The sequence below is a fragment of the Pinus tabuliformis genome, chromosome 2_2, assembly GCF_031772625.1.
Source record: "Pinus tabuliformis cultivar Carrire ecotype Pingquan chromosome 2_2, CPIR1, whole genome shotgun sequence".
NCBI lineage: Eukaryota > Viridiplantae > Streptophyta > Pinopsida > Pinales > Pinaceae > Pinus > Pinus tabuliformis.
This window is the reverse complement of record NC_142300.1, coordinates 532,761,628-532,788,867: the sequence shown is the minus strand read 5'-3', so window position 1 is coordinate 532,788,867 and position 27,240 is coordinate 532,761,628. Positions and strand designations below refer to the sequence as shown.

Genomic DNA, 27,240 nt, shown 5'->3' with positions numbered 1-27,240 from the left:
GGTGGTGAGGAGGAATTGTGAATAATTATTAGAGTGTCTAACATTCGTAAAGGAATTCTTTGTACGTAGAGGAGGGGGAATGTAGAGTGGTAGGTTAGGGGTTGGAGGTGATGGTGGGAAGGCATGTGATAGTAGTATCTTGGGGTTGGGTGAGGGATGTGTTCAAGGAACTAGGGAGCTAGGGTAAGGTATGGGCTTATAATCAAGAAATTTAATTGTATGTGAACTCATTTCAAAGTTCTTGTGAATGTCACTCAAAGTACCTTTGGAATTGAATAGATATAAATAAGGAGGGGGCATATTCATATGAGGGATGGGTGGAGAGATAGGAGATAGGGAGATAATTTGGGATGATTAGTAGTGGTAGTGCACTTATCTGCATATTTGTGAGGTGGGATATAGAGGGGTGGTGAAGAGAAGGAAGTTGATGGACATCAATTTGAGGCACTATGACAAAATCAAAGAGAAACAAGATGCTAAGATATTTAACCAATAAGATGATAAATATATTAAAGTATTAATGTGGAATATGATGATTCATTGACTCATAAACACATATTTATACAAATAGTTTCTTCTAGAAAAAATACAAGGATAATTCTCTTTAAATATCTAGAGAGGAATTATCTAGATTTAACTAATTTTATCTAGTCATCTTTAATAATTAAGGATCTTTTAGATATTTCTAGATAACACTAAATATGAGGATAAATTAGACTATCTAACAATAAGGAGGGGGTGTATTCAGAAATGGGATGACGAGAGAGATAGGACCTAGGGAGATAATGTGGGATGATTAGTAGTGGTAGTACACTTCTCTACATATTTTTGAGGTGGAATATAGAGGGATGGTGAAGGGAAGGAATTTGGTGGATGTCACTTTGAGGCACTATGAAAAAATAAAATAGGAATGGGACACTAAGATTTATAACCAAGAAGATGATCAATATATTAAATGATTAATATAGAAGATGATGGTTCATTGACTCGTAAACACATATTTGTGCAAATAGTTTCTTCTAGAAAAAATATAAGGATAATTCTCTCTAAATATATGGAGAGGTATTATTTATATTTAAATAAGTTCATATTCAACTTTAACAATTAAGGATAAAACTAAATATGAGGATAAACTACACTATTTAACACTCCTGATAATTTCAGCAATTACAACTAGTAGCACAATAAATGCTGAAGTCTTTACTTTGAAATTCAAAAAAAAATTGTGCCAATGGTTTGGTGAAAATGTCTACCAATTGGTTTGGAGGCTTACATAAATATAGAATAATGTTGTCATTCTTAATATGCTTTGCAATGAAATGATACATTTTGAACGAAACCCACAATTCTTGAATAGTGCAATGGTTCAACTATTATAACAAAAGATGGGAGTTGCTTCCTTCTCTTCATGTGAAATACCACTTCTAATATTTTTCTTAACCATATTGTGTGATATTCTAAGTGATGTAGATACTACACACTGTGGTCGTTTCTTGGATTCCCATGAGATTAAAATTATACCTAAGTGGAGTGCATAACCAAAAGTGTTTATTAGATCACTTATGTCACCTACAAAATCATTATATATGTACCCTCTTTTTTCTTTAGAAGTGGAATATCAAATTCCATAATATATTGCACCTACAACTTTAGGATTCTTTTATGAGCCACTTAATAAGAGTCACTAGGAGACTCCACGCATCTGGCTAAGCTTAACCAACACATGATATTTGTTCTAATAGTTGTAAGATACATGAGGTTGCATGCAAGTATTTTGTATAAAGTGGGATTAATTGTTGATCCTTTTTCCACTTTGCTTAACATTGCAACTTCATTTGATCTAAATACCTGCATGTACATCCACCTTGTTTTTTTCCATGGCCTTGAATATTTTTAAATTTCCCAAAAAAAATAATTGTTTTTGACAAAATATAACCATTTTCTCAAGCTATAGTCATCAATAAATGTTCAGAAGTAAAAAACACCTCCTATTCATTGTGTTTTCATGGGACCATAGAGGTCTCTTAGCAATAGTTCAAGTACTTCTTTGGCTTTGTACAAAATAGCTATTGGAAAGTTATCTCTATGGTTTTAAGCTAACATGCAATTCTTACAAGAGTTGTCCTTAACATTTATCATAGGGATAACTATGACCATAGATTTATTCTGTAAAAGACTAATAATTTCAAAATAAAAATGACCATACATAAGATGCCATAGCTATGACTCATATGACCATGAAACATTCTATGCATATAATTTTGATTTATTAAGGTTTCCCATCACTAATGGAAACATTTTGTTTTGGTCATTTGCATTTTTTTAATGAGTCTCTACTAGATGGCTTGTATATAATTGTACATGTGGGAAATTTAAATATGACTTCATGCCCATTTTGACCTAAATTCACTATGCTCATGGGATCATATTTGAGACTAGGTACACAAAAATACATTTTAAATGTCCTTATTTCTATCTTGCTTGGTCAAAACAAGGATTGTTCGCTTTCATTGAACATTTACAAGATGATCATCTCCTAATTTTACTTTTGTTTTAAATGAACTATCTAAAATTGAGAATGTGATTTTGTTACATTTCATGGGAATTTTGTAGCCATTATCCATCAACCAAATATCATTATTGTTGGATATTTCAATTTTCTAAGATTAAAGAAACATGGATTTAGATGTATTGTGGTTAGAGTTTGTCACATTAACTTTGTCTTTGTTCATATTTAGTTTCTTTCTCTTGGATTTACTTTCATAATGACCAAACATATTCTAGTAATAACATTCGATTTTTTACTTCTCAATCCTCTTTACATGATTGTAATACCTATTTGTTCCTCTTTATTTCTAAGCGAAATTATGTAAATGTCTTGTTTATTTTGATGTTGAATTCTCTTGTTCTTTGGAGAAACCTCATCCTCCTCTATGTTTCCTTGTATTTCCTCAACCTCATCCACTACTAATGAAGGACTGATATGCAATTTCCAAAGAGTCATTACATTTGTTGATTCTTGTCTTGTCTGTGATAGATATCTAGGCTCCTCTATAGCTACTATAACCATATCAAATTTTTAAGTAAGGCTACTAGGTAATTTTTCGATAACCTTTTGAACTAAAATGTATCATCCATGTGTTGGGAGTTAGTTAACAATCTCCTTGACCAATGCCATAAAGTGGTATACAAAGTCTAAATTCTCTATATTGGGGGTTTCAAAATTATTTCGGAGAATTTGCATTTTGTAATTTTTTACTTTTTTAGTGCATTGATAGATTGCTTCAAGATTGTCCCATCTCTGCCTCACTACTGCAACCTTAGAAAAAAAGAATCTTCTATCACTTGTTGGATAAGCCATAATTCCCTCCAATCTTTCTTTCTATTTTTAGCAACAACTTGTCTATTTTTCTTTCGATAATGTCTATAAGTTAAATTCCTTATTTGGTTATACTAACCTACTTACTATAATATCTCAACATTCTTAAGAATAAAGGTAATTCTTCATTTTGATTGTCTGGAGACAATAACTCATACTAGTCAAAATTGGGCCTTGTGATAGCCCTTGACTATTATTCTATGCCATTAGTTCTTCCCTTTGTCAATTTCACTATAGTATTGTACTGATATTCTTACTTTGAATCAATTCTCATGAGCACCCTTCAATTTAGATTTCCCCATTAAAAAAAAAAAGGCTTCCCCTTTTTAAATGAAAGTAAAAAAACTTTTTCTTCTCTTTTTTTTAATAAGTAGTCACCTTTTTTTTTCTTTACAAAATATTTATACTTTTACAAAATGAATTTTCTCCTTCAAACCAAGGTAATTAACACTTTGATAATAAAAAATACTTCGAATTCTCTAGAAAATGGAAGCTCTCCTAAACAAATAGGGAATGACATAGTGGCTCTTCCTTCAACTAGTTTCTTCCTAGACAAAACTTTTACTTTTTCACACTCAAACCTTAATAGTTGTGGAATCACTTGTTCAACCCCTACACAACTTTCTCAATAGAATTGAAGTAGTCCTGCTCTCTTATCATCAAAGAGGCTTAACCATTATCTAATATCATTATCAACAGACACTAAGATAACTAACCAATAAAATGATGATTCATAAAACACATATTTATGATTCATAATTCTCTCTAAATATCTAGAGAAGAATTATCTAAATCTAATTAATTTGACATAGTCGATTTTAACAAATAAGACTCTTCTAAATCGTTCCAAATTACACTAACCAACTAGAGAAATTACACTACCTAATAAACTATACCAGAAGGAGATAAGAAAAAATTAAGTCATTACGAGAAAAGGGGGCTATACCTAATAAACTATACCATAAGAAAAATAGGAGAAGGTTAAGTCATTTCAAGAAAAGGGAACTATACCTAATAAACTGTACCATAAAAAGATAGGAAAAGGTTAAGTCATTTCAAGAAAAGGGCACTTGCAATTGAGATTGAGCAGGATTTGGGTTAGGAAAGGAGGGACATCAGAGCTAATTTTGGTCGATCTTTCACAACGACTCAAATGAAGGCCTTCTGAAAGGTGATTTTCTAAGAGGTCACTTCGACGTCTCGAATCTAGAGTTGAATCCAAAATTTGGCGATAATTTCAATATATACTCGGATAGACATATGTTTTGATTTTGTGAAGCTGTAAGTAGTAAGACCTTAAATCATCTAAGTAGTCAAAAGTGTAAAAATTGTGGCAACCAGCTTAGCGTATAGCATCCCAAGTGGTAAGTGGCATAAAGTTGAGATCATGTTAGGACTGAAACTGCCACTGCCATGCTTTAGCATCGTGCAAGTTTCTTTAGTGAAATATAGACATATTTTAAAGTAGCTAATGAGGCTATGGATACTAAGTTAAAGAAGCTCTCTGCATTTGGCCTCCATATTTAGGTAGAGAAATACATGTCTAGTTGAAAGTGAGTGGGGAGCCTGAAATACAAATGTTTTGATATTCCTGAAGCTGTAAGCAGCGAGACATTAAATCCTCTACGTAGTCAAAAGAGTAAAAGTCGTGGCAAGGAGCTTAGCATATAGCATCCGAAGTGGTAAGTGGCATAAAATTGAAGTCATGTTAGGACTGAAACTGCCACGACCATGTTTTAGCATCCTGCAAGTATCTCTAGAGAAATCTAAACATATTTGAAGTAACCAATGAGGCTATGGACCCTAAGATAAAGAATCTCTCTGCATTTGGCCTCCATATTTAGGTAGAGAAATAAATGTTTAGTTGAAAGTGAATAGGAGCCGGAATCCGTTCCGGGAGGAGTGAGCTCCTGTATTGCTCGGGAATAAGTTGATTAAGAGGAGGCAAAGATGAGCGAATTTTAAGATCTGATGTAACAAATAGAAAAGGGTGAGATCGTACCTGTGCTAGTAGAAATCACAGACAACGAGTATCGAGCGGGTCCTCCACTTTGTGAGCGAATCTTTTAGTGTTCAATAGTGCTACCTATTAGCTATAGAGACATAAAGAAAGAATGGATGCAACCCTTGACTTCGTGGAGGATATGTAATCATGAAATGCAACTGCCTCTTACTGTAGAAGATGTTCGTACACTGAATTCGTCGAACAAAACGGTATGCATAGAAATATCGAAGTACTGTGGATATCCATAGATGGTCGGATGAGCGAATCTTTTAGTGTTCAATAGTGCTACCTATTAGCTATAGAGACATAAAGAAAGAATGGATGCAACCCTTGACTTCGTGGAGAATATGTAATCATGAAATGCAACTGCCTCTTACTGTAGAAGATGTTCGTACACTGACTTCGTCGAACAAAACGGTATGCATAGAAATATCGAAGTACTGTGGATATCCATAGATGGTCGGAAGGCATGGAGTATAACATTGAAGCATAAGTTATTGGTATTTGGTTTTAGTGGTTGAGATGGGTATTTGGTTTTAGTGGTTGAGATGGTGGTTTTCTATTCAACACATTAATAGTTCTTAGTTCAAATGGTTAACATGGTGGTTTATTATCTTATTTATCAGGGTTTAAGTTTAAGGCATCATGGTCCATCATAATCTTGTTTTTGTTTTTGGTTTTAGTGGTTGAGATGGTGATTTACTATTCAACAAATTAATAGTTCTTAGTTCAAGTGGTTAACATGGTGATTTATTATCTTATTCATCTGAGTTTAAGTCTAAAGCATCATGGTCCATCATAATAAGACTGAAAAGATAAACGTCTAAAAAAATTGATAGTTCCCCGTTTTAACTTGAAAAGAAAACATTGAACAATAAGGTTAGGATAGGATTAGTGTTGGTAAAATTCCTCATTTCAAAATTGATAAAGCCTCCTGAATAAAATATCTCATATCTACTGAAGATGACTATAGTTGTAGGATGAGTTTTCTTAGTTCTCCATTTACACAAACACAAAGGAGAAACTCTTCGATTCGGGCGCTTAAAAGGTAGTAGAGCAGCCGTGCTGAGGTGGATGACCCATCGTTGATTTTCTGAATGGTTATGTATTCCAGGTTACAGTTGGTGACGGCCCCGATGATTTTTGTGCGAACTGGTAAAATAAACCCCAGTGTGAATACAAATACTTTATATTAAGAATCTGGGGACGAGTGCTGTCGAAACCTATGTTACCAGAAACGGTACGGGCGCATTCGTTTTCGAAGAAAAACGCAAAGAAAACGGAACGGTACGGAAAACGCCGTTTTGTATGGTCGTTTTGGTTTTTCAATACATGAAACCAGTTTCTCCAAAACCGAATGGTTTTTTGACACGGTTTTCAGAGAAACTTGTTCAATTTTATTTGTAATGCTGTTCTCGCTCTAATTGGACGTTGAGCAGAATAAAAAAAGGCAAAGGTTGGTTTTCCGAGAAACGTTGCTCTGGTTTGTTTTGTTTGTAATGTTGGTTTCATTGTAACGTTGAGTCCAATTTAAAAAAATGAAAGTTGGTTTTGTGGATAGTTTTTAGAGGCGGTTTCATGGTCTGCTGTATTTAGCGTAAAATTTCTTTAACAACATTGTTTATTTAGGGATTTTGTTTGTTAAAATTATATTATTAGGATGTGTTGCTTTAATGTTTTAATTATTTTTTCTTAATTTTTGTGTTGGTTTTATTTAAAAGTGTATTTAGTGTAGAGTTTCTTATATAATTTTATTGTATTTAATATTTAAAAATTGTTTCTTTATACAAAACTATAAATTTAAATGCACACGGTTACATTATATATTATTTTTATTATTATGAAGATTAATTACTATTATAATTATAAAGATTAATTACTATTATAATGGATTAACGATAAAGTTTTGAAAGTTTGATGGTTATTTTTTTAGGTTTTGTCTAGTTGTAGCATTTCTGGTTTTCAACCCTTCTGCTTTTTCTATGCAAAATGTCAGTGGAGGGAGCAACACTTCTTCCTATAGCAAAATAGTTGAAGGTAGTAGTAGTTCTAAACAACCCTCTACTTTTGGCTCAATTCCCTAATCCCAATGGAGCTCAATTCAATCTTCACTATCCTATTACCCAACTAGGGAAACTACATCCTAGTAGTTGCTTACCAAATACTACAATATAGCCCAAATTTGAGGTCCGCTCAAATAATATGGCAGAATATACACATGATATGCCAGATCATGTACTCATCAGGAAATTTCTAGGGATATGGCCTTCAAAAAAATCCCACTCTCACTAGGTCCAAATCAAGTGGAAATGGAAAGGTCAAATCAAGCTTGAATTCTATGCTAAAAGCGGCTTCACTATTAAAGGATCAAACATGGGTATTTGCGAATGACCTATGTAAGCAACACAAGCTTTGTTTCTCACTATGAATATTCGAGAATGGTCTATGTGAGCACATTATTGGAGAATGCAGATGATGTATGCTTTGTTTTATGTTTTTCACATTTTCTTGTTTTTTTCTCTCTTCTGATTTATTGAATGCGAAACCTCCAAACTTAATTTCTCGTCTCGTTGTTGTTTCTCGTTTAGTTTCCCCTTTCTCATTTCTGGTAACATAGGTCGAAACGCTACTAACTGTCTCTGCGTTCACTAATGTGGAAAGAAAACATGGACAACAGGACAACAGTAGTGCGACAGCAGTAGTGAAACCTCAGTACTTAATTGGTGCTACTGAGCTTCGACGAACCTTTGGTGTTTGCATCCATTGTTTGTTATGTAACCCTAGTAGCCAAAGCGCATGGTCCAAAACATGGGCCACGGGAGATTTGGATCTGTCTTTGAACTGTAAACTGTGTCATGCTACGGTTGAGGAGGGAAACTTGTAAACAACGCATCCTGTGAGCCCTACACGGCTGTCAGAAGAGACCAAGTGATCTATGCAGATTTTTTTTGTCCGCCAGTTGCTCTCAGGATCTATTGCATAGTCAAAACTATGATTCATCAACTACCTTCTAGGCACACTGGTGCCATACGCAGAGGACTATAGGTTTTGACAATTCGGTTGCCATGATCTGTGGTTGGAAATCATTGCCGAATATATATGGAGAGGATGTTGTTCGTGCTCAAAATAATGTCGCATCGGTCTGAAAAAATTGTGCCTTGTCTTCACATCTGTCAACAGTTACATGATGTATGGATATCCAAAGGATCGCAACCATACTATCCACTATGATAGAATCATGCCTCAGTTGACTCACGGGTTTCAATAATGCACAAGTAAATTCCCATTAAACATCATGTATCATACATGGGTTACACTAAGCGCATTAGGGATACGTCCCATCAATAGATGTGACTTTGAGTAGTCACGCAATGCTTTGTGGCGTGGAGATGGAGATGCGGAGGAATGCTTGAAGTGAGGTTCATGGGTTAAATATGTCGAGAAACCCTAGATTTGGGCCAAGAAGTAAGATGTAATAGGAACACCATATCCCCTCGGGAGAGAAAGGAGTGGGGTGGAAGACAAAAATGAGACAGCTCCCAGAGCAAACTAAAGAATATTTTTTGTGAAATAATAATGAAATTATTTAGCCCCAAGGGGCTCAAATGGTCGAGTTCTCGTTGCTAAGTACATTGCCAATTGGGAGGTCACGGGGTCAAATCTCCTCCACGCACTTGGGGTTAGGCTCGCATCCCTTCGAGTGGATCTGCCCGGATATTTCCCATGGATGTAGCGGCCACTCAATGACCGTGAACCACAGTTTAAAAAAAATAATAAAATTATTTAATGGATTGCTTATTTCATCATCTTGTTATGATAATTTTTTTCATAACTCTAGGAAGCTGTGGAAGTGCTCTTAAGAGAGGGATGCGCTGTGGGTATGGCATGTTCGTTAGGTATTTTGATTTTCATGTTAAGTTAATAAAAATTAAAAAAATAAAGATTATTAATTAAGCCTGGAGATTGCCCATGGGGCTTTGGATTGACAGCGAATGGGTGCATTGTTAAGGCACTCCTTGTGATAGGTCACTCGTTCAAATCCCCCGTGGGTACTTAGCTTAGTCTAATAAATAAAAAAATTAAGCCTGGAGATTTCTTAAAAAAAGATTATTAATTAACCGCGCAGATTTGTTAGGTACTTTGATTTTAATGTTTCATATTGCATTAAGTTAATAAAAAAATTAAAAATGAGAAATGGTTAATTTACGTTTATTTTGTGTATTTTATTATTATTATAATGTTAATTAAAAAAAATAGGTTATGTTTTTGTGCATATGGATAAATAAGGCATATGGATAAATAACGTAAACATAGATGTATTTTTATAAATAAATAAATAAAAATTAAAAAAAAAATTAATTATATATTAAAATTATATATTTGAAATTTTTTATTATAAATTTATATAAAAATTTAAATTTAATTTTTTATCTGATAATATAAATTTATATAGAAATTTAAATTTCAATCATATTTTAATTAAAAAAATCACTTTACAATCACATAGTTAAACAATTTTACTATTCAAAACATATGTGTATTTTTTTTTTTTATTTACTATCAATTTACTTATTTAATATTACATGTTGCCATCATTTCAATATAGTTAAACTATACTTTCCTACAATGATTTTTTTTTTTTTTAATTACATTCTTGAAATTCAGATTAATATATTCTAATAAGATAACATATTATTTAAGAAGGAGCATATTGATAAAATTAAAGTAGCATATTTTCATTTTTTTTCAATAATAGAAATATAAAAAATGATTTAAAATAAATTCTATTTGTTTTTTCTTTTAAATATTTTTATAAATAATTTCTTTAATATTAGAAAATAAAAAGAAAAGTAATAAGAACTTTCAATAAAATTAAAAAAATATTAACTTTGAAAATAAATGTATATTTTTAATTTTTAATTGAAATAATTTATAATATATTGTTAGTGTCATTAATATATAATAATTAATTTTTTTGTAAATATAGAAATATAAATGTTAAAATAAATTTTATATATACACAATCACTATAAAATATTATATTAATGAGGATAAACAAAATCTAAACCCATATCAAATAACATGCATGCTTTAATATTAATAATTAAAATCATTATCCAAATAAAGAAATAAAGAAATAAACTTGTAGAAAAAAATTATTCATGTTTTTAAAGTATGAGAATAGGCTTTAATGTTATGGAAAACAATTTTCTTAATAAAATATTTTATAGTACATAAAATTAATAAAAGATATATTTAATGTTTATATAGAAATGTAAAGTTATTATTGTCAATTTTAAATTATATTATTTAACTTAAATATTCTCATGATTATCTTTTAAAGAATAAATAAAACCTAAAATCCACACCAGATCACATGCGCTATCCACAAAGACTAAATAAAGATTATATTTAAAGCTTTTATGGAAATGTAAAACTAGTATTATCAATTTTAAATTATATTATTTAACTTATGTACTCTCATGAATACATTTAAAAGAAAAAACCTAAAACTCAAACTATATTACATATACTATCCACACATGCTAAATATCTATAGCTAAAAACTTTGTCTAGTAAAAAAACAAGATTATAACAAGTAATCATTCATCTTTGAAAACACCATATCTATACTATAGATTTACGGGAAACAAATTATTTTTTAATCAAAATAATTTATACACACAAAATAAATTAATTAAATATTTAAAACTCTTATGAAATGTGAAGTAGTTATAAACAATGGTAAGTTATATCATTGAATAGAATTTCATTTTGAGTAATAATAAGTGACTCTATAGATCATAATCTTTCTTTTAAATTAAAGTAATTATTTCTTTTTAATAAATTTTAAAATAATATAAATAAATAAAATTGAACTTTTTATTTTAATTTGATATAATAAAATATATATTAAATTAGAGAGATTGGAAATCAGAATACACATTTACTTATTTTATACCGAGTGTGTTTTATCTATTTCATTATAGTTTGAAAGAGTCTATTTTATCTATTATTATTATATCTTCAAAACCTACTACAAAACCACAAAAATTGTAATAATTATAACACAAATTTTAACTAATAGTTACCAACTAATTCATATACCAAAAATATATTAATATCTTTCTATTTAAAATAAAATAACCCTAATTAGCTTTAATATTATATCTAAATTATACATTATTTTAATTTGTATAAATATATTTAAATTGGATTGCATTTTCATGAAGAGGTGATGTCTTACAATTTATATATGATAGAAATCACGAGACTTGCATTTCCCGAATATTTACTTTAACTACCTATCAACATATCTGGTAAAGTGATTAGATTCCCTTTTACCTAATAGAAAAAATATAATCTACTTATGTTGGCTAGCAGGTAAGTCAACAAGATAATATAAATTCTATCACATACATAAACATAAATGTAAGATATTTTGATTATAAAAATGAATGGTAAATATATCTTCATATTTTTCTTTTTTATATTTATATTTTATATAGAATTATTCTTTATTTATTAAATATATACCTTTATATGTACACTTTTAATACGCGTTTCAGATATGTTTTTATTACGGGAATGATGAATAACTAATTGAATTTTTATCAATGGAGAGAACGATAACATGATTACTTTAATTATAAAGAAAGGCCCAAAAAAACGTTGCCAAGTTCATGAAAAAACACATCTACGACATCAGAAATATTTCAAAACAAGTAAGAGTTTATTTTAATTTCCAAATGCGAGAGGGTAAACAGATGTGCACCTTGAGTAGTTCTTTACGCATGTTTTGTCGTAGCCTTGCTCATGCGTGGATTTACTTTCTAGGCTCAATCCCGGTAGATCATCAACCAATCCCAGCCCAAATTCAGTCGATGATTTCTTTGATACATCATCATGTGTGCACTCATCTGTGCCGGTCTTTGCTGATGTCTCAAATATATCTGGTGAAAAGCAAAATACAATATTAATTTTAAGATGAAAAATAAAATGAACATATATATATAAATAAAAGAATTAAAACTATATTCAATATATTGTATGATGTAAAGGGATCAAAATTTGTGTTACTATTTATACAACTTATAATGCTAACCACCATTCATTACAGAAGTAATCTTAAAATTCACATGCCTAAATTACTTGCATTACATTTTATTGAAAAATATATAACTAAATCAAGAGTAAAGACATAAGTGAATCTTAAGAGTAAAGACCTTTTTTATCATCCATCTTAAAACATTTTCAAGTTTTAAAACTTTTTTTATAATTCATCTTTAATGTTTTAATCATGGAATCTTTAAAAAAGGTATTACTCTAGATATTGAGGTCTTTATAAGCATATTTGAAATGTATGTTTAAAATCTGCTTTGAAATATACTTTAAATGCTTCCCTAATGGAAATGGAAATGAATTAGTAGTACAATTTATGAAGCTAACGTTGAATCCAATTTAATTTATAGTGAGAGATGAATATGTAAAACTTTGAAGTCTAAGAATCCCCTTGTTAAGTGCAAATTCCATAAGGAAAATTAAAGCCTGAACTCCTCAACATCATTTGTTCATTTACCTAGATTATTCTTGTTAAAGAAAGAAACAAAATATGATAGAAATAAAACAAAACCCAAAATACATGTCAACCATGGACCTTGTTAGGCCTAGCCTGAGAAACTCCAAACATAAGACCTATCTAAGAAAGTCATCCCACCACCAGTTGCTTGTTTATTTTCATATTAGGTTTATAAATTGATAATAGTGGCAATATATAGATAGAGGTTTGAAAATATGAGATTGGTTATCTTTAAATAAACTATAGTTTGGCATCCAACTAAACTCTCCAAGTGACTAATAAGGGAACTACCCTAAAAGACATGAACTCTCTTTTTATAAACCATTATTGGAAACTCATATCCATACTCTCTACAATACAACTCCAAAAACCATTGAAGTCTATGAATCCTTCCATATCTACATAGAAAACATATAATACAAAAACAATGATGAGAGGTAGCCTTGTCACTTGATTTACACAAAGAACACCTGGCATGGCCTATCTTGTTTGTTTTTTAAGCATTTCCAATGTCAATACCCTATTATTTCGAATAAGCCACATGAATGATATACTCCTAGGTGGATCCTTGACCTTTCTTAAATTTTACCTCCAACATTTGTTCTAAAAAGAGTTGAGGGATTATAATCATATATAGTTGAGCTTCATAGTGAAATCAGCCCTAGTCTTATTTATTTCTTTTAGTAAATTGTCAGAGGCACCACTGAACTGCATATGGGGACTTCTCATTTCAATAAAAAAGGAGATGACAACCAACATTGGGATCATAGTGTAGTTTGAGTTGGTTTTTTGAAGTTATTTTATGTGCACCTCCCATCTCTTGCAAATTTAAGACAAGAATTTAATAGGAAATACCTCTTGTCCACATCCCATGATTGGATTAGTTCCCATCCTCACCTTTTCCTCAATGTCAAACCTCCATTCCAAGTACTTACTAATCACAAGGAAGGCTAATGTAATGGATTTCCATTGATTTGACATATTTTGGATACTTCTCCTCTTCATTTGTCCCTAGACCAAGAGTGAATTTGGTGTAATATATTTCTATATGATGATACTCTCCAAAAACTATGCTTTGTAGTAGATTCATATGGAATTAGCAACTAAGTACTAATCAAACAAGTGAATATCTTTGAGCCTGTATCTGTTAGCTTTTACTTTTCCAACTGAGGTCCCTTATAGAAACTTCTTTCTCTACATAAAAAATTTAAAATAACATTTAGAATTAAAAAAAATATTTCTTGATATTTTCAAAATTGGCTTCAAGATATGGGGTAAAGTGTGCTAGAGGACTTGAATTTCCTCTAATATAGATTGTACAGGAACTAACCAACCCTCCCTAGAGGGAAGGTTACTTATATGATTTTCAATCATTGCGTAAATATGTCCCTAATATGCTTGGCTATAATTATTTAATTCTAAAGAAAGAACATATTATTTACCCTTTCATTAATATCAAGATTTTGAGAAGGAAATATTATTTACATCCACATGTTTTGAGTGCCATCTAAGCTAGATGCAAATAAATAAATTTTATTCTCATTAATATACATAATAATAGTATCATAATAGAGTTGTAAGATTCCCTTCAAACACTAAACATCACCATTATTGTGAAGGAAAGAAATAAGTACAACATCAAAATAAGGAGATATGTTAATGATCCACTCTTCTCCACCTTAAAGCCTAAAATATGTCGTTGTTTCTTAACATTTTCAATCAACCTACTAAGTCCTTCTACCACCAATACAAAAGGGTACGGGAGAAAGGGAAAGTTTTCCTAAGGCCTCTAGAAGTCTTATAGAAAGAATAGGTAGACCCTTTATTGATATAACAGAGAGAGTAGAAGACACATACCCCATTATCCATTTTATCAAAGGAAGAGGAAACCTTAAAAAATTCAAGAAAAACCAAAGATGTAGCAAGTAGGCTCTATCATAATCTTTGGTTAGTCCTAGCACAATAACTACAACAAGATACTAAGAGAGCTTGATAATGTGGAGACCCTCTTGAGAACAAACTATGGCTTCATATTTCTACCTCTCCTCAATAGACTCAAATGATGGAGGGGATATAATCCTAGAAAGAACAAGAAAATGATCTTAGAAACAAATTTGTACACAGAATTACATAATGATATTTTCCTAGAACCATCAAATATCTTCACATGATCAAACTTGGGGATAATGGCCATACAATTGGAGTTGATTCTCCTAGGAACCTTCCATTATAATATAACCTCTTAAACTACCATCAATATAGCTTCCCCCATCAACTCAATGGACTCCAAATATAAATCATTTGTCCACCCTTTTGGCCATGGAATTTTACCCTTTTGAAACGTATTTAAAAAACGAGAAATTCCTCCCTCGAGATTGCCTTATATAAATTTTCATTATCCTCCTCATCCACCATCTTAGTAAAATGAGTAACCACTTTAGTAATTTCACCTATGTTATCCCTCTTAGATTCCTTAAAATTATTTCCAGTATTGCAACCCTAGCTCTTCCAACTCTTGAAAACCTTGAGCCTTGTCTCCTTATTCTTTAGACAAATCCAAAATGGCATTCTAACTTTTCCTAAACCTAGAATAATTATGGAAAATTTTGGTATTCTAATCTCCTTGGTTGAGCCAGACGGTCATACTTTTAACTTTCTAGTCATTTTTCCTATCTAGCTATAGCATATATTTTTCATCTTCTAAATGTTTGATACCATACAACACTTGTTTAGGGAATAACCATTCAACATTTTCTATAAATGTTTTATCTAGATTCTTTTCAACATCCTTTAGTTGAATATAGCTAGTCCTCTACCTCTCTCTTACCAAACATATAAATTTCTCTTTCACCAATTTTAATGAGATAGTAAATTGAGAACAAATAGACATACCCAAATTTCAATCATAGCGCATCTAAGAGGCTTTCAACAAGTCTGACAGCTCATATTCATTAAACAAACAAGGATTATATTAGAAAGGGTCCTTAGGCTTCAAGGTTCCCTAAAAAAATTCCAGCATTATTTGGATGTGATCTAGTCAAGTGCAAGAATCAACCTATTTCCTACATATTTCCACCATTCTAATAATCCACGATGCACCAAAAACCTATCCAATTGCTTGCAAACCCCTTCCACACATGAACTATTATTTTCCTAAGTAGGCCTCAACTCAATAGGCTTAATATGAGGCCAATATACAACCCCAAATTATTCAAGAAAGTTATTTCCTAACCTATAAAATCTTATAAATGTATCCAAAATCTCACTTCTATTGAGAGTACTATTCAAATCCCACCCTGCCATGAACTTTATCCATTGCAAATATGAAATATTAGTCTAGAATGTTTTTTTTCCCTTGTAAAGTCCATACACATTAAGAAAGGTCAATTACATGTCAAGACTCTTGCTAAAAACCTTTATGCACATACCTGAACACACAATAAAGGAGTTAATTAATGTAATATTATGACTCCATTCGATAATGTTGCCACTAGAAAATATTTTTGGATTAAGAGTCATGAATTCCCATCCCACAAATAATTTCTTCAGATACCTAATTACAATATCAACCTTACCGATGGTTTCTTGAACAAAAATCACCTTAGATTTATTTACATCCACCAACCATTGGATTGATAATTCTTTGACCTAGCCCCCAAAACCATGAATTTTAATGCATAGGATGAATATATTTGAACACCATTATGGGTTACCCTTTCTTTGAGAACCTCGATAATAATTTTATTCCTTGTTTAATTAACTTCTTTAAACACATTCTCTTGTGTATGTGTCATATTATATTTTCTACGATCTTTTTCACACCCATACCCCTTTAGCATATCTAACCCCAATGCCCCATAAAACATACATTCACGAGAGGGTGTATGATTTCTCTAGTGGTAAGGAAAATCTCCTCATTTCCAAGGAGAATGAAACATGTGGACAATCCTCTCAATAGTTTATCCCCTATAAAATCATGAGTCTAAATCATGGTATAGATGAGTAGAAATACCCTCTTCTCCTACTAGTCCAAATTATGACTCAATGGAATGTGAAAAAATGTCCCTTATCCCCTTGATTTTGTTCTCACTAAAAATAATATAACCGTCTCACAATGCCAAATGATCAATATAATACTTATTATACCACAAGGAAGGAATTATAGTATACTCACCTAGAGGATGGATACCTAAACTCCATAGAATATCTATATTTTACAACTAATAAGGATAAAGGTATAAAAACCCTTCTCCATTAGGGCTTCACCCTTAATTACTTCCAATTTATGAGAGCCAAAATTCAAGTGAATAGATATATTGTTAAACATCAAAGCCATAACAAGGAAAATCATCTTCTTCTCCCAAACATATGTTTACTCATCCCCCATAGCTTCACCCTCAACATTGCCCACCAACTCAACAAAATGCGAGGTACTGCGTGTGGAAGAACAATAAAATCCTCTTCCCTATGAAAATTTTTCTATCTATTTACCTAGTAATGTCATATAAAAGACTTGTCATAGCCATGAAGAACATGGTCATGATTGATGCTATATCACATAATGGAAAGGGAAATTTATGTAATATGGGGTCTAGATGTATGATTTATTACCAACCACCAAATCCATTAATTCAAGGAAGCCCTACCTATTATCAATTTCTACCAAAATCTAGGCAACAAGATAGTAAATATATGATCTATAATTGCCATCTAACAAATTGAACTTACCCAAGGTGTCATAAATAGCCTACAAAGAATGATTATACAATATCTACAAAGGTAAACGAATAAATTTACCCATACTGGAGTACTAGTAGAGACATCAACCTTTGCATCGGAACAAGGATGTCAAGGTTTGAGGGATATGTGAGCCTAGTCCAAAAATCAATTGCATTTTATAATTGTTAGGGCATCCTTTTCACAACTAAAAAATAACCAAAGCCATCCTTTTGCAAGAAAATGAAATATTGGGCCATACCTAAAACTAGAGTCGTACTATCATTGAATCCATACATTCAAAAGCACCATAGAAACTATACGAGCATGGAATTTCCCCACCAAATTGTTTGCTACTAAAAATAAAATTTTCTTTACCATTATATCTTTCCCAACAACTAGAGAAATACCACCTCCCTATGATAAAATCACCTTATGCTTATTCTTCCCTCTCCAATCCATTGCTTGAGAGACCTCACCACCTTGCAAATATTTCAACTAAACAATCACATAGATGAACCCTAACTCTAGATCATTTTGGTCCAACACACTCCCCATCCAAGCCCTTACTCTCAAAGACTCAATAGTTCCAATGAATCCTACACCTCAAGTATTTTGACATCTTTGTTTATCCTCGTAATGACATTGGCTACAATCCTATGGCTATTGTTGGACTTTTCTCACGAAACCACCAAGGAATAGCCTGAAGGGCTATCCACTTCATAACTAATCTCTACTTATAGAACAAGAATCATGTGGGACACATATATACTACTAACCACAATTTCCTTAAAAAAATTAGCAACTATAAAGTATTTAGCTTTTGAGCTCCAATGACTCTAGAATCCTTCCTATTAACATCCATAAAGCAAAAAATGATCATATATATTTGTCCCCATATTTTTAATCTAATTTATTTCTCCACTATATCATATATTTAAATTAAACTAAATTTTTCATATATATATATATATATATATATATATATATATATATATATATATATATATATATATTAAAAACTTCATTAACATACAATATTAACTAATCATATATATTTGTGTCTTTTTTTAATCTAATTTATTTCTCCACTATATTATATATTTAAATTAAACTAAATTTTTCATTCATATATCATATATATATAACTAAATTAAAAACTTAACATTCAGATATCATTCAATAACTTAACATTCAAATATCATTTAACAATCTCATCATTCAATAACTTAACATTCAAATATCATTTAACAATCTCATATTATTGGTTAAGTCTTCATGTTTACTTAAAAATCTCATAATTTTTTATTTAGTATTCTTTTTAAATATAATCAATAGACCTTTTTAGTATGTTTAACCATTTTTTAGTATAATGTTTTAAAAAATCCCTATATCTTACTTACTTAATTTTTCTATAAATTTTAAATATTTATTTTACATTTATTATAAATAAATTTTATTACTAATTTTCTTATATAATTATTTTAGATAAAAAAATCCATATTTATTATAAATAAATTTCATTGATAATTTTTTTTAGTATTTAAAATATTAATCAAAATTATATTTTATTTTATTTTCAATAATTAAGATTTCAAAAATCATTTTAAAATTAAACTAATATAATTTTTATTTTCAATAATTAAGATTTCAAATTTCAAATATCGTTTTAAAATTAAATAATTGATTTAATTTTATGTATATATAAGTGTTTGCATTAAAATTATTTAAAATTTACTACTTCATCTCCTTGTTAAATAATGGTTACTTATTAAACATCCTTTCGTAATTAAATATTGTTTTTGTTGTGCTTATCAATTTAGATGTTTTTTAATAAAAAATTCTAGTATGAGTGAGAATATTAGACCTTTTGTATGTGTTTCAAGTTCTACTGTGTTAAAAAAAAAATTGAAAATGTTTTTTCTCTTTTTATTAAGTGAAAAACAACTTAGACTTCAAAGTACTTATTATCTATCATGAATTTATGTTAAAATTGACTTGAATATAAACATGTTGGATATGATAGTTCTAGAATGAAACAGTTATTAATGGATCTAGGTATCAGTTTATGAAATCATGGATTTATGTTACTAAAACTTGATAATAGCTTAAGACATGGGTAGGATTATGTTCTAAAAGTTCCTAAAAAATCTTTAAAAAAATAAATCATGAGTTGTTATCGTGAAAGAAGAAACATCCATACGTAGCTTCAAAATAACATGCGAAACTTCCCTAACTAGCAATATAGCGTACATCCCCAATCCTAGACCAAAAAAAGTCGTTATGTACTCAATCCTCCCCTTAAGCATGATGTTGGATATTGCTTTATTTGTATCCCCTTAAGTGCTCTAGTGAGATGAATATGCATCATGGTTCAAACTATTCAAATCTAGTGAAAGAAAAAGTCTTCTTATCCAACTCAAATGTAGTAAGTATTCTAAAGTGATTTACCACTCTTGATATAGAGCACTCAAATCACTTCCAATATCTATCAAACTAGAGTCCAAAGGATGAAGACTTGTTGAAATGCTAGTTTGTATTTTTCAAATTGAAATTATGAGAATTTGAGTAGATTTAGAGTCCTCAAATCAATTAATATTGTAATTTACCTTTCTTTAAATAATAGTTTTACATCAAGCTATAAATCTAACTAGATTAGTGATATGATGTCTCTATATCCCTTCTTCGATTAGTTGTAGAACTAAAAAACATTTAACAGAAGAATAAATAAAAAGAAAGCTCATCTTAATATCAATTGTAGAAGTAGAAAAACATTTGACAGAAGAAGAAAAAAAAAAAAAAAAAACTCATCCTAATATCCCCTTGATATGATGTCTTTATATCTCTTCTTCGATTCGTTATAGAACTAAAAAAAAACATCCTAATATCCGCTTATTACATTGAAAAGCAAAATAAATTCGATATCCTATATTCAAAAGATGGTTACATTCATTTTATTTTATATTAAAAAATAAAATATAATAATAATAAAATATAATAATAATGAATATCCTTGGTTCAAATTTTCTCTTTCACATCGCATCAGTTATTGAAATATAAACCATATATAACTTTATCGTATGAAAAATTTTGCCCCTCAATATTTTTCAAGAATATAAATATTTAAAAAAATCCAAAAATATAAATATTTAAAAAATTATAATAAAAATAAGTTTAAATTCATCATATTTAAAAATTAATATATATTTAAAACAATTATACAAAATTAATTAACCACTGACCTTCATTTTCATTGATTTTATTTCATTAAATTTAATAATCTTTGTAAAAACACAAAGTTACTAGATCCACATTAAACTTAATTTTCGAAAAGTAAAGAGTGAATTGCTTAATCATATCTTATATATTTTAAAGCTTAACATTCTAAATGAAAAATATGAAATTTGGTTTTGTTTTTGGTTATGATAGAATAAACTAATATGGAGTAAAATATTTATAATTATATAAATTTTAATAATTAAATCTTCATATAAATTTGTATATGGAAATCATTTGGTATGTTATTATATTTATAGGGACGTAATTAATATGATTTTTTAAATTAATTAATTTTATTTTATTTTAAAATTAAAATATTTATATTATTTAAAAAAAACAGAATATATGAAAGGCATTTAGGTGGTTAGAGGGAGGAGGCGCATCTCAATTTTTATCGCTAAATATTATTTGAATTTAAAAAGAAAATTGAAATGAGACATATATTTTTTAACTCCAACATAGATAAGGAATACATTTTTATATTGACATGTTGTACAAAAGGCTTGGAATAAGGTTGAGAGCCAAATCTCCAGCCTTAAAACCTGCGTCACAAAAAGATCATAGAAAGTCTTCTCGAACATTATGCTAGGAATACCAACAATCAGCTCAAGACAGGCGTTGAAATTCACTAAAACAAAATGCCCTTCTTCACCCAAAGCTTCACATCGGTTTTTGTGTTCCATCCATTTACCCTTTTAGAGACAAAAATTGTCCTCCATGATTGAGACTTGAGACTACAACTTAACCTTTGAGACCCATGACCATGAAAATTCTAAATCGTCATTATCCATGAATAGAGGGGCTGCCACAAAAATTGGCACAAGCATCCGTGAAGACCCAGGAATAACGCACTACCTTTTATCCATGCTAATTATTCTTTCAGGAAGAGATGTTGGTCGGATCTCAACACTAGATCTTGGAGGATGAAATTGCTCCACTTCCTTGGAATCACAAGGTGTGTGTATTTCGACATGCATTAACTAGGTAGCTATATTATCCACACACAACCTCAGATCCCCAACGTTCTTTTCACATCTTCGATAGAGGAGAATATGTTTTCTTTTTCCACCTACTTATCTCTTAATACCAACCCAAGAAGCATTTTCATATGCTAGTGCATCACCATTGAATTCAAGTATTGTTTGTGCCTTCCCCTCATATTACTAAGGTCTAGAACCTATTTTTACATGTCCTTCAACAATTTTGAGTCTGGGAGAGATTGTTTCTCTTCACTAGCTTTAATCTCTAGCTCTCAAATCTCTTGGTTCATCTTAAGAGGAATGGAATTAAAATAGGATTCCATTTATTCATGAGAAAACAATTTTGCACCTTGTTGGGTTGGTTAAGCTCCAACTCCTCCTCCCCTTTTGTTTCTCCCTCTTTTTCAGGGTCACATCATAGGAACACAGGAGGGTTCTTCTGCTCCTCTGAAAGTGTTGCCTCTACCTATAAAGGGACAAATCTACTAACTCAACTCAACCTTGTGAAGACCCAGGTAGCACTAGAGAATGCCATCACAAAACCACCAGCTATACTAATTGAATTTCGACACCAACTCACTAAACAAGGAGATGGGAAAATTTGTATCAATCAAAAACTTGGACCCCTTTACCATTGATCAAATTAAGTGGAACCCTAGGATCCATACACTACAACACTGAAAACCGAGAAGAGAAATAATTAGAACTCACCCGCAACATAAGGCGGACCCTACTACCTAGGGTTCTGAAGCCACTCTTAGACTCAAAATCCCAATTCCAACTTTTCTGAGAAGACACATACTCGAAATACATGACCCAAACATAGTTACGAAGCCTCTAAAGACCTTATCCCTCATAATAAAAGACACATTCACTAGGAAAGACACTAAATCCTGAATTCTTATTTTGTCATAAGAATTATACAAACCAAACTCCTTTGAACATGACAAGTCCAAAAGAATTACACAGGGCTTTCCACTTCCAAACACTTGCAAGAAATTCATGCATAAAGTCATCATCTCCTCACCTAGTCGCAACCAAGCCAAGAATATCTTACAAGGTGACTAGGATTTGGATGCTCGAGACACCAGACCTCCCTTCTAGGACGGGATCATGCCCACAATGAGGCCTATGGAATTACTAAGCCCAAAAATCTAGGTATTGACCATCTTCTCCAAGAATTCAGCATTTGTGTTTACTACACAATGATTGAAGAAAAGCAAGAGACTCCCATCTCTTCCATCCTTCCTTCGCAAATACCTTTAACCTCCATTCCCATCAATTATTAAACCCTTCGCCAACTAGAAGGTTGCATGCTTCCGTATGAGGAACGCTAAGTGTGTATGCCCTTCATTAATGGAATGTTAATACAACGAGGGTGCTGGGAACAAAGTCCCAAACTGCTCACTTCATTTTGTGACACCCCATCAAAGACCATTCATTTTAACTTACTTCTCATATATATATATATATATATATATATATATATATATATAATTGATTAATTTTATGAGTACTTACTAACAATATTTTATATTTTAATCATCAGTTTATATATCTAATTATCAATTTAATATATATTTAAGTGAAAATTATTATATTAAAATTTAGTTTTAAACATATTTTTTTACTATTATAAATTTATTTTAATATTTAAAATTTTGAATTTATCAAATATATTATAAATATGGAAATTTATAAAAGCTACATATTTTTACTTTTTCTTATATAATTTAACGAAATTTTTATTAAAAATTATTTTTATATTTTATTATTGTTATTATAAATAAAGAATTAAAATAATCTAATATTTTAGATTTTAGAAATATATATATATATATATATATATATATAACATTTTTGAAATAGAAATATTATTTATAAATAAAGAATCTTTTTTTCAAAATATTATTTATAAATAAAGAATCTTCTTATAATGTGTGGATTAATTTTTATAGTTAAGAATTTTTTACCTATTTTATTGAATGTATTTATATTTAATTCATATGTTAATTATTGTTATAATTAATTAAATTATTTTTATTAACAAAATATATAAATATTTAATAAAAGATGTAACAATATTATTAACCATGGATATTTTTCTTCACTTTGTCATGGAGATTTTTAATATGTAAATAGGCTTGATTAAAACGCCATAGTTCAATATCATGGTTTACTAATATGACATACTAAAAAAAATCATTTCGTATGACACATGTTCATATAATAATTTTTTGATTAATCAATTTAATTAAAAAGAAAAAATGGCATAAGTAAATTTTAGATAAATCTAAATTTTTTATTTGTGACTATTACTAAGAATATTCTAGAATATTCCATGGCGATTAAATCCTACTATCCACCTAATAATTATTGATAATTAAATTAAAATTATCCAAATCTTTTTCTAAAATAGACACCATTATAATAATAATAGTTTAAAATAAAGTTATAGTTTAGTTAATTTTATAATTTTTTTATATAAGTAATGTGAGATGTATATTGAGATACATATCATATATTAATTCTTATCTATATTTACTATCCATTTAATTTATATGGTTAAACTAGTACTTTAAATAAATAAAAACATATAGGCCAATTTAATATCTCATTAAACATTAACATTAAAATTAAAATTAAATATTTTCATTATTAAAAAAATAAAAAAATAAAACTTATTTCCATGATATAATCTTTCTTTAATATTAATAAAAATAAAATAAAATATATAAATATTTGAAAAATCTCTGACTACCATCTACTCATCAAAGAAAATAGGATAAGTATATTTAAAAAAAAATAAAACATCTATTTATAACTTTAAAAATAAAACTAAAACTACAAAATATATATATATATATATATATAATCATTTGATATAATAATTCATTTCTTTGAATGCTCTTATGATTGATTGAAGATTATCATTTTAATTTCAGTTTAATGTAAAAGTTCCGACGGAAGCACTTTCACATAGATGTTCATGTATTGTCCATACCCAATAATTAAAAAGCAATGTTTCTGATACATCTAACCATGAACACTACGCGTGCTTTGCATGTTGAAGATTTTTGCTTAGGAGAAAGGATCATGTTTTTTAACCAACCAGTCATTTCGAATTCTATTGCACCATCTAATCATCATCAGTAATCATAATTATCGTAGAAATGAATAAGTAAGGCTCACATAAATTATTGTAGAAATGAATTAGTTGTAAGTAGTTTAGTTATGCCGATTAAAGATGGTGGTGATGAAAATATTTATGTCTTTATCTCTATTTTGATAGAAGTGTTTGGATTTTGAGCAGTGAAAAGACGGCTTTACTCAGTGAGCAAATATTGAAACTTTTATTTTCATTTATCTTTAGAAATTCGTATACATTGAGAAAGAAGAAGTAATGGTTTAAAAGTTACGTAGGTGAAGGTAATTTAATAATTTTTTTGGAAATTATTGTTATATTCATTTTTATAAAAATAAAATATAAATATTGATATAAGGTATTATAAAAATGAATTATAATATAACCACAAATATAAATATTGATATAAATAATTATAAAAATGAATTATTAGTAAGTTTCTTAGTTATGTTAATTAAAGATGGTGAATTAAAGAGGCTGATAGTGAAACTATTCATGTATTTTTCTACATTGTTATAAATGTGTAGAGTTTAAAAAGAGAGCTTTAAATTAATGATCAATTATAGAAATTGTAACAATTTCTATTTATATTTGAGAATTTACATCAAGCAAAGAAGAAACAATGGCAAAAAAGTGAAAGTGGATTATGTGAAGGTATTTCATTCATTTTTTTTTTCAGAGAATTGTTGGCCCAATGGTCTTAAAAATTGCTACTATTTTATATCATGCTTCTCAAAGATGTCAAACTCTTTGATGTGTTCATATTTAAACGAATAAAATAATTAGATGGGGAGACTTATTTAAATTCAAAATTTAAGTTGCATATTTTAGTGAAATGGTGCAATTTTTCATCAAAGGTGTGTGGAAATGAAGCTAAGCCAACAATTCTTATAGGCTTAGTTTAATATTGGAGAGAAGAGAAGGAAAAGAAAGGGTATCATTAATAATGTTTCTAAAATACATTATTTCCCATATAAAGGAACCCAAAACATCCTATTAGACATGAGAGGTTCTTAAAGTCTATATTAGTTCCCCATGATATTTCCCATATAAAGGAACCCAAAACATCCTATTAGACATGAGAGGTTCTTAAAGTCTATATTAGTTCCCCATGAAATTAAGTGTTATTTTTAAAATGTAAGAGTCTCTCAAAGAAAATGGAAAGAACATGAAAATGTTAGTGATTCTCTATCTAGAATTAAATAACTAATGAATAAATTTAGAGATATTGGTGAGAATATATTAAGCATTCACATGGTTATGCTAAATAATATGTTAGATCAACATCATATGTTTATCACTAGTCTAGTAGTGAGAGAGAGAGAGAGAGAGCATCTTCTTTTGATTATTTGATAAGTATCCTACTACAGGGAGAGGAATGGACAAATAATCTTAATAGTAATTGTCATAGTTCAAATTTGGCATTAATGGCCAAAGCCAAAAAGACATACAAAGGAAATCCATGCAAAAGGAATGTTGGTGACTTGTATAATATAAAATTGCGTCAAGGTGGGGCATCACCAAGGAAAAATACAAGTGTAAAGAATGTTTGTAAAGCATAACATTATTCCCCATATAAGGGAGTGAAAAACACCCTGTAAGACATGAGAGGTACTTAAAGGTCTATTTGAGTTTCCTAAAAATTACGTATTGTTTTTTAAAAGTAATCTTTTGTCAGTAAAAATGGAAGAAAATGAAAATATTAGTAATGTGTGATATTAGTGAGAAGATATCAAGCATTGATTTGGCTATGTTAAGAAATATGTTAGATGAATATTAGATATTTATCACTAGTCCTGTGGCAAGAGAGAAAGCAACTTATTTTTATTATTTGACAGTTATCCTATTACAAATAGATGAATGAAGGAATAATGCTAATAGAAAGTCTTAGAGTTCATATTTGGCATTGATGATCAATGCCAAAAATTCACACAAAGGTAATGTTATGAACCTTTCAACTTAAAAATGATAAGAAACCAATAATTATAGTCCTCTTTGAGGGGAAAACCTCCTTTCACTATCAACACAATATACAAGACAATATTTGATGATTCTAAGACTATGTCTCCTTCATATATATGTAGAAGATAAAGGGTAAAATTATAATAAAATGGGACCATTAGGGGTTCTAGCCTACATAACAATATAAAAATAGAA

At 29.7% G+C, this 27,240-nt stretch overlaps 1 protein-coding gene across 2 annotated transcripts in view; it reads right to left on the bottom strand.

Moving 5' to 3' along the window:
* Positions 1 to 27,240, bottom strand: part of LOC149193705 (uncharacterized) — a 119,309-nt gene that overhangs the window by 71,003 nt on the left and 21,066 nt on the right. For both annotated transcript variants that reach the window (XM_089406842.1, XM_089406843.1), the window contains exon 5: positions 12,160 to 12,337. In XM_089406842.1, coding sequence (XP_089262968.1) covers positions 12,160 to 12,337 — 178 coding nt within the window. The remainder of the gene's footprint in view (positions 1 to 12,159; positions 12,338 to 27,240) is intronic.